The sequence below is a fragment of the Grampus griseus genome, assembly GCF_964374135.1.
Source record: "Grampus griseus genome assembly, chromosome: 6".
In the NCBI taxonomy this organism is placed as follows: Eukaryota; Metazoa; Chordata; class Mammalia; order Artiodactyla; family Delphinidae; genus Grampus; species Grampus griseus.
Window position 1 is genome coordinate 104,655,713 of NC_139000.1, and position 13,281 is coordinate 104,668,993.

Here is a 13,281-nt window from a genome sequence, read left to right on the forward strand (position 1 = left end):
CCGTCTGTACAACCTCAAGAGAAGACACTTGGGCAGCCTCTCTCCCCCAACAGTTTCTCTATTAACTCGTTAGTGATTAAAACTCCAGGATGAGAAACGAACCTTTGTGTTCACAATCGGAGATAAGGCGTAGCAAGCAAATATCCCTGAGAAGGGGAATATACAGGGTTAAAGTTCTACTAATATGTAAATGATCGATATGATTGCAAAGGAAAAGGTGATAGGGGGACCTGGGAAAAAAGTACCAGAGATAGGAAGGAGATGCCAAAACCATCTGGGGCATGCCAAACAAGAGCTTTGGTTACGTCACAATTTTCCTCAGAGATAACCCCAAACCAGTCCCAAGATCAGTGACTGATCAGAGGTAAGAACTTGAGGGCTGGCCAAAACCAAAAGAAAGCCTCTTAGGGGAACACCTAGCTGCTGAAGGGGCCATTACCAGGGTCTAAATCTCTCTTCTTTAGGCCGTTAGAGAAGAGAAAACAGGGAAGTTTGGGGCTACTTGTATTTTGTATACTATTGCATTTAACATACAGAGGTTTATTCGTTATTATAAAGTAATCAGAATTTTATAATAAACTTTAGTTGTAATCATAAAATACACAGACCACCTAAAAAGGCATATAAAGTAAAAATGTATTTTTATAAGCCTTATGACAAGTCAACGTCGTTATAATCATAGGATGTATCTATTTAATTAGTAGGAATACTTCTTTTTTTTTTTTTTTTTTTTTTTTAGTAGGAATACTTCTTGATTAAAACTATTCACTGTTACAGATCTATTCAGTGACCCATGAATCTCACTTTGGAGACTATAATTCATGCGCAGGGGGTGGGGTTGGGGGGATGGGGAATCCTAAAATGAAAAAAAAAACAAACCCCAAAACCTTAACTTACAAATACGTGAATAAAATATATTCACGTGTGAGTGTTCCCACATTTCTTCTATGTTTGTTTCTGCACAGTCCATATTTTCAACTCCCATAAAATGAGACTTCTTTCCTTTGGGGTTGGATTATTAGAATGAATATAGAGAAACTGGGCCAGAATGGCCAGGGCCAGGGGAAGGGTCAGGCCCAAGAAGCTGCTTTGATCTATAAAATAAAGAGCCAATGGGAAGGCATACAGAGATAGAAGAGCTGCAGGGCTTGTAGGGAGTTTGAGGGGTTCAGACTGTAATTGCTTCTGCAGCAGTTATAGAGTGTGAGAGAACTGGGGAATGAAGGAAGCAGATGTGGGAAGTATTGTTATGAGTTTTGAATTGGATCCCCTGTGATTTTTCTTTGAGAGACCAAATGAATATTGGTATTCATTTTTAAAATTACTTTTGGGCAGTGCTATGTGGCTCTGTAGAAACTGAGCTACGTGGGGACCCAGGATGATTATGCTTACAAAATAATTTTTATGGGATATTATTAGCACTGCAAGAAATCAGAAATAACCCCAAATGCCTAACAAGAGTGGATCAGCTCAGCAAACTAATATATCAGCATGATAAGAGAAAGTATGGCAGTACGGATGGATGGTGGATTTGGGAATGAGGCCATTTGAGTCTCACTAACAATCTCTTAATTTCTTCATTTACACATTAAGAATAATTATATCTAAACTGCAGGATTGTCATGAGGATTAAATAAAATATGTCTAAAATTCCTAATATGGTGCATGATTCGTAGTCATGGCAGTTAATATTATAAAGTATCACAGTGATGTTAAAAATAATAAGTATGTGGGGTAAATCAATGTAAAAGGAATAGATACGCAAACAATTAAATTACAAAGCATAAAATTACCAGGTTTGTACATTGACAAGGACGGGAAGTACATTTCGAATGACTGAGGTTAGCTCAATTACTTTCCTGGATGCCCACAAAAAGAGAATGAGCTCAGATTGAAGAACAAGTGATTTAGAATGAATATAAAAGAACATTAGGATTATAAAATGCTGAAGAAATCTATAAAAGAAAACATTAAAACATTTTCCTCTAGAGATTAAAAAGATCATTACATTGGTTCCTCATTTATTTCCCTGATTACAACAAAGATAATTTATATTTGGCTTTGATTGGTGTTCTTTGCCTTGAGGGATTTTCCTTTCTAATTGTGTTTATTTAGGCTAAAAGAAAACTCATTTGCATTCCTTGAACTCCTACCAATTGAATGTGGGTAGATGACTCAGAAGAATGCTGAACAGTTGGGGAAAATCCCTTTGGAATTTAAAAGGTGCTAGGAATAATCCAAAAAGTAAATAATCCGTGGAAGAGTTAACTGTACAGGAATTTGGTAATCTCCCAGTATCTCTTTTTTTAATTTTAATTTTTTAACTGAAGCATAGTTGATTTACAATGGTTTAGGTGTATAGCAAAGTGATTGTTTTTTATATCTATATCTATATATAGATATAGATATATAGATAGATAGATTCTTTTTCAGATTCTTTTTCCATTATAGGTTATTACAAGATATTGAATATAGTTCCCTGTGCCTTACAGTAGGTCCTTGTTGTTTACCTATTTTACATATGGTAGTGTGTAGCCATCCCAACATCTCTTGCATCACCTCTCAAGAAAAAAGAGCCATAACATTGTAGCCAGGGATCTAATGTGTGAGACTGGGGAGCAGCTAGGGTCACTTTCCTATCCTGGTAGGTACCTCACTTCACAGTTAGTTCCTTTTTAATGTTATATATTATATGACACTATGCTATATTATATTATGCTATACTATCTTATATCATATCATATTATATTTTATAATTATTTTTAATGCCTTTTTATAGGGCTTTCTTGACAATAGAATTGTGAAAATCCTATTTTCAGAGTAGTTGTTACAACGATTCTTGCTGCACTTTCAGGAAGTGAGGACAGTGGCTAGAGTGTCAGTGCCACTCATCTTACACTGAATAGCAAGGAAAGTTCCCGGGGAGTGAGGGGCAAGATGAAGACAGAGGCCTGTTATTTTTTGCTTACTGGTTATATTATCTCAATCTGCTTGAGTTTCTGAATCTTATTATCAAACACTTAATTTCACAATAAAAACGTGAATACATTATTGTTTTAAAAGTTTCAGATAGGTACTTGCAGAATTAAACATGAAAATCCTCTTTATTCCTTCCCATCAAATCTCACTCCATTCCCCAATAATAACCACTGTTTACAGTTTGATGTTCATGCGATTCTATGCATTTACGTATACATACAGTCATCAATAGGGAAGCAGTTGAAACAACAAGGTCCTTTTGTATAGCACAGGGGACCATATTCAATACCCTGTGATAAACCATAATGGAAAAGAAAATATATATATGTATAACTGAATCACTTTGCTGTACAGCAGATTAATACAACATTGTAAATCAACTATACGTCAATAAAATTTAAAATAAAATAGAGGGGCTTCTCTGGTGGCGCAGTGGTTAAGAATCTGTCTGCCAATGCAGGGGACATGGGTTTGACCCCTGGTCCGGGAAGATCCCACATGCTGCGGAGCAACTAAGCCCATGCACCACAACTACTGAGCCTGCACTCTAGAGCCTGTGAGCCATAACTACTGAGACTGCATGCCACAACTACTGAGGCCTGCGCGCCTAGAGCCCGTGCTCTGCAACAAGAGAAGCCACCGCGATGAGAAGCCCACGCACAGCAACGAAGAGTAGCCCCCGCTCACCACAACTAGAGAAAGCCCATGCGCAGCAGTGAAGACCCAAAGCAGCCAAAAATAAATAATTAAATAAATAAATTTATTTAAAAAAATAGGGAAGCAGTTAAATAAGAGTATACCCACCCCATGGAATACTACACAACAGTTTTAAAAACAAACAAAATATAGCCATAAACGTCCAGATATGCAATGAACTTCAGAGCATGATATTTTCTCCAGTCATTCATAGAAGTACACATATGCCATGATCTATTTATTCAATATACTACTGATACCATTTAGGTTGTTTCCAAAACACACACACACACACACACGTGCCTACACACACTGCAATATTCTTGTGCACGTTTTTTCATGTCCTATGTCTATATTTCTCTAGTCCAGATAAACAGAAGTGGAATTATAGGTTCAAAGATTCTGCATTTAAAATTTTAATAGGTCCTGTCAAATTGTCTTTAAAAAGTCTTTATTATTTTACATTCCCTCTAATTGTGTTTTAAGCATATCCTACTACTCCCCAGTGAATGCTTACTTACGCTGGATATTATTTATCTCTTCAATTTTTGCCCCATAGACCAAGAGAGGGGTTGGGAATCTCATTATTTTAATTTGCATTTCTCTAATTTTAGTAAAAAGAACATAGTTTCCATGTTTATTGGCCACATATATTTTTGTGTATTTCTCATTCTTCTATTGGCCCATTATTCTGTAGGGGTATTTGTATTTTTCTTATTGATTTGTAGTAACTTTATATATCTCAGCTATTAATCTTTTTTCAATTTTTTTATTGACGTATAGTTGATTTACAATATCGTGCCAATCTCTGCTGTACAGCAAAGTGACTCAGTTATAGACATATATACATTCTTTTTCAATATTCTTTTCCATTATGGTTTATCACAGGATACTGTATATCGTTCCCTGTGCTATACATTAGGACCTTGTGGTTTATCCATTCTAAATGTAATAGTTTGCATCTACCAACCCCAAACTCCTAGTCCGTCCCTCTCCCTGCCACCTCCCCCCTTGGCCACCACAAGTCTGTTCTCTATGTCTATGAGTCTGTTTCTGTTTTGTAGATAGGTTCATTTGTGCCATATGTTAGATTCCACATATAAGTGATATCATACGGTATTTGTCTTTCTCTTTCTGACTTACTTCACTTAGTATGATGATCTCTAGTTGCATCCAAGTTGCTGCAAGTGGCATTATTTCATTCTTTCTTACGGCTGAGTAGTATTCCATTGTATATATGCACCACATCATCTTTATCCATTCATCAGATATTAATCTTTATCAAGCAACTTGCAAAATATTTTCCTGTTTCCTTTTGAATTTTAACTCTGATTATGGTTGTTTCCAGCAAGTTAAAAGTGATGCCATCTACTTTAATCAAATTCTTTATAACATTACAATTATTTCTAACAACATAGCAGAAGCTGAGAAAAAGTCTGAAATACTATCTTTTCAACTGAAATACTTCCGCTGGTGTTTTCTGTCCATTGGGAAGTAGTTGCCTTTTCTAACAGGGATTGAAGGGCAGAGAAGATTTAAGAGAACACGGATTAAGTAATAGCATGGAACAGCAAAGTTGAAGAGCTTTTTTTCAGTTTCTCTTAATCATTTTGTTTGTAACTGTACAGAACATCAGACATTTGCCATGTGCAAATGTATGAACAAAAATGACATTCTATGGCTAAATATAAAATACTTTTGAATTGTTTATCATTGAATAGGTCTCATATTAAATCTTGCCTCTTACTATCCAGATTGTTTTAAAAAATGACTTTATTTCTAATACTAGATGGACCTTTAAAACCAATACTTAGTCCCTACAATGAATATCCCAAGTAATGTTATGTTTAAATCGACATCCTTATTTCTCCTTTCTTTTTTTGGAAAATGCATTTCTTATGTTATCAATCTCTTAATGTTGTTTGTAAAGTACACAAACAAAAACCCTAAAAACTAAAATGGAGAGAGAAAACTGAATTAAAGTAAATTGGAGGGACTTTCCGGGCGGTCTAGAGGTTAAGACTCTGCACTTCCATTGCAGGGGGCATGGGTTTGATCCCTGGTCATGGACCTAAGATCCCGCATGCCACAGGTGAGGCAAAATAAAATAAAATAAAATAAATTGGAAATATCCCCTTGAAACTTAACTGATGTAGCTTTCATGGGGGTATAAAGATTACTATGTGATCTAGTGAATTTAAGGAATAAGTTTGTTGTTAGGCAAAAGAGAAAAACCAGTGAGTATCATTTAGAAAATATTTATTAAATGTCTGATAGCATCAAGGAATGTATAACAAGGAGTATGATAGAACCATGCCTACCCCCTGTAGTTCAGCCAATTGCAGTAGATAGATAATTAGTGATCTTTGCAAATATATGTTTCTATTAGTTATGGTAAAAGAAAAGAATAAACAGGACCTTTTAAAAAGTTTGAAGACCTTGAACTTCATCCAGGGTGATATTGAAAATATTTAACAACTGGCAATGCTAACAACCAATCAAAACAGACAGTAGCTGGTCAGCCACACCACTGAGTACTGGCTGAACATTAGCCCTGGTTATATTAATTTAGGGATTTCCACTAGTAGTAAGTGGAATGACTGCAAATACAGTCATTCTAAATAAATGTCTTTTTTAAGTTTCTGGTAACAGATGCAAAGTTAGTTTAAAAACATAAATAGAATATGAGAAAAACTTAGCTAGACTGCAGTATTTTAAAATTAATTTTTAGTGAATTTATTTTAGAATATATATATATATATATATATATATTTTTTTTTTGGCCCACACTGTGCGGCATGTTGGATATTAGTTCCCTGACCAGGGATTGAACCCATGTCCCCTGCATTAGAAGCACGGAGTCTTAACCGCTGCACTGCCAGGGAAGTCCCTTTAGTGAATTTATTTTATAAAATTTTAGTACTATTTTGAATAGGTAATACATTCACACAATTAAAAACATTCACACGGTTAAAACTTCAGAAGGTCCAAAAGACTATTCACCTAAAAGTGCAAGTTTTTGCATAGCCGTGTTTTCAGTTCTCTTAAGTGAAGAGACTATCAGGTGAGACTGCAGAGGAATTTGAGGAGGAGTACGCATTGCTCAGAGATGGGGACTTTGATCATGATGGACAATAGTCACTGAGACTGTGTTTCCTTTGAGGAAGAGTGTGAAAGTCTTTGTGCTAAGGATAGTCATATCTTGTTAGGTAAAAGCATGTTGTTACAGTGTTCCTTTGGAAGTTTAAGTATATGTAGAGGGGTGTATATGGAAGCTAAGGAGTTAAGTGGGGGAGCTGTGCTGGTTTCTAAGCTATCCTCTCTCAGATCCAAACCCACCCCATATTCTGTGAATATGGAAGGCTAGGGCTCCACAAACCAAATTTCTCCTTTGACGGCGGGCTCCCTGTTAAATACTGCCAATGGGGAGGGGTCACTAGAGGGAAACTGAGGGAGAAGAACCTCACTCCTTTCTGTTTCCTTGCTGTTCCTGGCACTTATCACCTTAGCTCTTCACCCTGGCAGTAGCAGTTGATTCCTGAATCCTGTTTTTTCCACACTCCCAGAACCATCATGCTTCCTCAGATATATCAGAATCAGCTGGCCATGACATCCTCTATTTTATTCTGTAGACGTCCCCTACAGGGATGGTCCCAGCTCCAGAGTCCTTTCTCTGGGCTCCTGAGGTATCAGTGAAGCTGGTGGTAGCTACTTCCTGCATCTCTAGCTCCACGGTACCTCAGTGTTCCCTTTTTGTCTTTTCTGTCTTCTGGTATTTATTTAACCAGTTCTATTTATTAAATTATGTCTGTTAAAATAACTGGCATGATTTCTTTTTTTCTGACTGAACCTTAACTGATACATACAGAAAGTACCAGTCAGACTTCTGAGGGAATGAGCAATCGCTCATTACCTTATGTCCAAACTGAATTCTTTGGGCTCCATGATAACATAACACAATATAGAAGTAAGTATACTTTTTTTTTTGGGCAGTGTCACCCGGCATGCAAGATCTTAGTTCCCCGACCGGGGATTGAACCCACACCCCCTGCAGTGGAAGCATGGAGTCTTAATCACTGGAAGTTCCACTTTTTAATTTTTTTAAATTTTTTTTTTATTGAAGTATAGTTGATTTACAATGTTGTACCAATCTCTGCTTTGCAGTAAAGTGACTCAGTTATACATATATATATCTGTATTCTTTTTTTATATTCTTTTCCATTATGGTTTATCCCAGGAGATTGGATATAGTTCCTTGTGCTATACAGTAGGACCTTGTGGTTTATCCATTCTAAATGTAATAGTTTGCATCTACCAACCCCAAACTCTCAGTCGATCCCTCTCCCTCCCCCCCTCCCCCTTGGCAACCACAAGTCTATTCTCTATGTCTCTGAGTCTGTTTCTGTTTTGTAGGTAGATTCATTTGTGCCATACCTTAGATTCCACATATAAGTGATATCATATGGTATTTGTCTTTCCCTTTCTGACTGAGAAGTAAGTATACTTTAAATAGTTACCCATTTTCCAAGCAGAGCTCTTCTTTCTTCAAATACCTACAATAAATAAAAAAAAGAATGGAATGATTTCATATTTCACGGTTTAATATACCCATTGCAAAAAAGACATCATTAAAGTATCAATAAATATTGACAGGCTTTTCATTATATCTACTGAGTATAAAACAGATTTTGTACCTGAAAAGGTACTTTACTTATATTTTTTTAATATTTATTTTATGTATTTATTTGGCTGTACCAGGTCTTAGTTACGGCATACGGGATCTTCGTTGCCGCGTGCAGGACCTTTTCTTTTTTTTTTTTTTAGTTGCGGCACGCGGGATCTAGCTCACTGACCAGGGATTGAACCCGGGCCCCTTGCATTGGGAGTGAGGACTCTTAGCCACTGGACCACTGGGGAAATACCTTTACTTATTTTTAACTTGGGCAAAGTTTCTTTTTTCTCAGTTTCTCCATGTGAAATAATTCATCTTAAAGAAGAAATAATTTTTTAAAGGCAAGAAATAAGAAAAGCTGGGAATTCCCTGGCAGTCCAGTGGTTGGAACTTCGCGCTTCCACTGCAGGGGGCACGGGTTCAATCCCTGGCTGGGGACTAAGATCCCACAAGCCACTTGGCATGGCCAAAAAGAAAAAAAAGAAATAAGAACGGAATTGTGAAGTGAAATCATTTTTGGAATTTGAAAGGAGATGAAAAAACTGACAAAGGAAAAACAGGAAAATGGAGAACCTCCCCCAAATACTTCAGCATCAATAGTATAAGAACCTGTGAAAGTTATGAGTGAGTGGCTCTGTTTTTATATTTCCATGAGTTCACATATCAGGGGGGTGTACATGACTTATATGTTTGTAGGATTAGAAACTTGCATATGTGCGCCTCTGGGCTTACAGCTCAGTGTTTATCTGTATAGGTTTGTCGTTATATACTATTTAGGATAGAAACCATGTCTTAGTCACCTTGCAGTGCAGTGCAGAGTGCTGTACAGGGCATATTACAGGGACTCACGTTTGCCGGACTAAATGAATGTGATCGTGACAAATGAATATCCTTATGAATGTATCAGTACAATGTGAGTGTATTTCGAAACTGGTTTTTCTGAGCATCAGTCATTTGTATATTTGAATGAGTGAGGAAGGGACAACTAATGTGAGAATGTTTGGCGGAGGAGGGAGTTCTGGGGAGAGGAAGTAAGAGACAGCAGTGAACAGATGTGAATGTCTCTCTCACTCCTACACTACACCCTCTGTCAGCTTTCAGAATTGGGCCTGATGTTTTTCCCTTCCTCTTGGCACTATCTAAATTCTCTCGCACTGTTAAGATCATTCCTATTTGGGAAGTAGCACAGGCCTATTTCTTCCCTTTTGTGGAGGAGGATGAGGCGCTGGCTTCATTCTTCCAACAGATATATTTTCCTTCCTTTTTCAGACTCTCAAACTCTACTTTCAAAGGGCATACGACACAGAGATTGAAATAACTTGTTCAACAACAACCTCAAGGCCTGTAAAATGTCATCTTTTCTACTAACCCTGGAACCTCATACATCACAGGCAGGCACTTTTTATACTTTAGAGAAGAAGAAAAAGAATACCATGCTCGGGTTTCCCTGGTGGCGCAGTGGTTGAGAGTCCGCCTGCCAATGCAGGGGACACGGGTTCGAGCCCTGGTCTGGGAGGATCCCACATGCTGTGGAGCAACTAGGCCCATGAGCCACAACTACTGAGCCTGCGCGTTTGGAGCCTGTGCTCCGCAACAAGAGAGGCCGTGATAGTGAGAGGCCGGCGCGCTGCGATGAAGAGTGGCCCCCGCATGCTGCAACTAGAGAAAGCCCTCGCACAGAAACGAAGACCCAACACAGCCAAAATAAATAAATTAATTAATAAACTCCTACACCCACTATCTTCTTTAAAAAAAAAAAAGAATACCATTCTCCCTTTCTCCCTAATTAACTGCGACCTGGGCTACTAAGACCCTCAAATAACGGCAACAGAAACTCAGAATTTCTAAATGAAAATAGAAGAGCAGACTTCCCTGGTGGTCCAGTGGTTAAGACTCTGCACTTCCACTGCAAGGGGGTGCGGGTTTGATCCCTGGTTGGGGAACTAAGGTCCCATATGCCCCAGGCGCGGCCAAAACAACAAAACAAAACAACAACAACAATAAAAATAGAAGAGAACCTAGAGAATACAGAAGACTGAAAAATCAGGATTCAGATATTTCCTGAACCCTTCTCTTGTGTCTAACCAAATCCTATCAATCATCTAATTCCCAGCCCAAGTCCCTGGCACCAGCACGTTTCCGGCACCCGCTGACCTCACTCCTCCCAACTCCTCCTCCACTTGCAGCCCATGCTCCACCTGGACTTTCTAGGGTTTGCTATTGCCTGCCAGGTGATTCTGTTCATTTCATCTTCCCGTGTAGATTACAACCACTTTCCTTTCTATGCTCCACAGGCTCCACGGCAGGCTCTCAACAAACACCTGCTGATGGAACAACAACAACAGTTTCAGACGTCGTAGAATTTTAGAGCTAAAAGGAATCCTAAGATCTTTTTGTTCAATCCTCTGATTTTAGAGGGGATAAGCAGAGGCCCAAAGAGTTAATCATTGGTTCCAGACTGTCTGTTCAGCTCAACTCTATACTTGGTTCCTCCCTAGATCCCCCGACCTCCAGCCCTACGTTCTCCTTTTTTTTTTAAAACTTATATTTAGTTGGACAGATTGATACATGTGTTATTTATTTAATTTTAAAACTTATTTGGCTGTGCCGTGTCTTAGTTGTGGCATGCGGGATCTTTGTTGCGGCATGTGGGATCTCTAGTTGTGGCACGTGGGATTTTTTGTTGCAGCATACGAAATCTAGTTCCCTGACCAGGGATTGAACCTGGGCCCCCTGTATTGGGAGTGTGGAGTGTTAATCACTGGACCACCACGGAAGTCCCAGCCCTATATTCTCAGTGAACCGCTGCTCACACTTTGGCCTGACAGTGGGAAGAAGAAAAGATTAGATCCAAAGACCACAACCTCCTTTCAAAAGGAGGTTGGGATGACCATCGTGGTGTCCAATGGTAACAGGGGGCATTGGAAAGAAAGGGGCACTGACTTGAAGGGGAGAGGAGAGTCAGCAAGAAGGTGGCAGGAAAGGAACAGGGTGGGAGGTGGAGTGTTTAGAGAGCCAACAACCAAGTCTAAGCAGGATCCAAGCAAATCCAGTTCTTTACCAAAAGGCATTTAGACCCAAGTGGAAACTGATGAGAGTAAAGGGGGAGAGGAGAAACACCAGACAAACTCAGATCTGGTTCTGACTCTGCCCTTGACAAGAAATATAATTTGGGACAAATTATTTAATTGTCAGGTCCTCAGTCAGACTCAGAATCATGTATTCTCTGGTTTGGAGCAAGTCTTCCTTCCAAGGATTTGCAATCAGGTTTTACATCTTTAAGAGCTGGGAAGGGGGTGGAGGGATAAATTAGGAGTTTGGGATTAACATATACACACTACTCTATATAAAATACATACCCGACAAGGACCTACTGCATACCACTGGGAACTATACTCAATATTTTTAATAACCTGTAAGGGAAAAGAATCTGAAAAAGAATATATATATATTTGTATAACTGAATCAGCTGGCTGTACACCTGAAACTAATGCAGCATTGTAAATCAACTATACTTCAATTAAAAAAAAGAGCTGGGAAATGTATGGCTTCAAGTGGAAACGTTAAAGTGGGTCTTCTTTCCTTGCAGAATGCTGTAGTCTGTTTACATCACAGTTTACTCAGAGCCTGCTGTTAAGTCAAAATTCCACGGTTGTTATTTTAGTCTGTTGACACTGAAGTTCCATATTTTACCATGTGACATCATTAAAGTTAGGAATAAGACATTTCGGGGCTCCTAAATTATGACAGATGTATGGTAGTTAGGTGCTTTTTCTCAGAACACCCTTTTAACGTGTACTGTACTACACGTGCGAACCATACTCAAAAAGAAATGTTGATCATTTTCAATTAAAACACTGGATGGCAAAGAAATACATACTTTTAAAACATTCCTTCTCTCAAAGTTCACAATACCTGAATTATTTTATAATCTGTTATATTTGCCTAAACTGATGATGCTATTTTTTTTAGGTGTTTACATTCGAATTCAATCTCTATGCTTAAAGCCTGCTGTGAAGTTAAAACCCTGTGACTTTCAGTCTGAGACAGTTACGTATTTCACATTTTACTACAGAGCAGAAAAAAGGCAAAATTAAAAACCAAAAACAGAACCTCAAAATTACGCTGATCATTGGTGACAAAACGCCCTGTTTTAGAAATACAGAGTAGCCCTTGAAGTTATTGTATGGACACCTTCTGCCGAGCTGTATCCTTGGCCATCTATTTTTAATCCCTTTCACACAGTCAGAATGTTAGATCTGGAAGGGACTTTTGAGGTCATCTGACCCAACCCACTCATTTTCCAAAGGAAGGTAGTAAAGATCAGAGATGTCAGTGACTCACTGAAGTCAAGCAGGAGATTATTAGTACAGCTGATCTGGAACCTGTATTTTCAACTCTGAGTTTTTGTTCTTTGTTTGCTTTTATTTATATTTGTTTTTTGAATTGTTTTAAAATTTGAAATATTATTGCACTGTGTAAAGTAAAAACCAAAAACTCTTCTAACAGACCTCCCTCCCTCCTTCCCATGCCATCCAACTCTTTGGGGGAAACCACTATTAATAGTTTGGTATATACATATCCAAATTCCATGGGTGTGTCTATGTACATTAATACACAGACATATGGGTATATACACATGCCAAGATTTTTAAAAAAAAATTTTTTTTGGCCACACCGTGGCACGTGGGGTCTTAGTTCCCCAACCCGGGATCGAACCCACACCCCCTGCAGTGGAAGTCCGCCAAGATTTTTTAAAATAATTTTACTCCAAACTAGAACCTAACTAAACCAAAATAAAGCAATTTTGGAATAAAATGGGAGTTCTGAACAACAAAATAAATATCATCTTTAGAAATTATCATGAAATTTGACAACAGCTCTTCAGGAACCAAGATAAGGCTGTGTCATGCTTGCTATGATGCGCGGCCCAG

The 13,281-nt window shown here is 38.2% G+C and overlaps 1 protein-coding gene across 1 annotated transcript in view; it reads right to left on the reverse strand.

Annotated features, from left to right (window-relative positions):
• The window catches only part of FBXO16 (F-box protein 16), a gene marked incomplete at its 5' end in the record, with an annotated part of 50,548 nt that overhangs the window by 34,021 nt on the left and 3,246 nt on the right, over positions 1-13,281 (reverse strand). Inside the window, one exon of the mRNA XM_082655908.1 lies at positions 8,193-8,228. Within this exon, the coding sequence (XP_082512034.1) occupies positions 8,193-8,228 (36 nt within the window). The remainder of the gene's footprint in view (positions 1-8,192; positions 8,229-13,281) is intronic.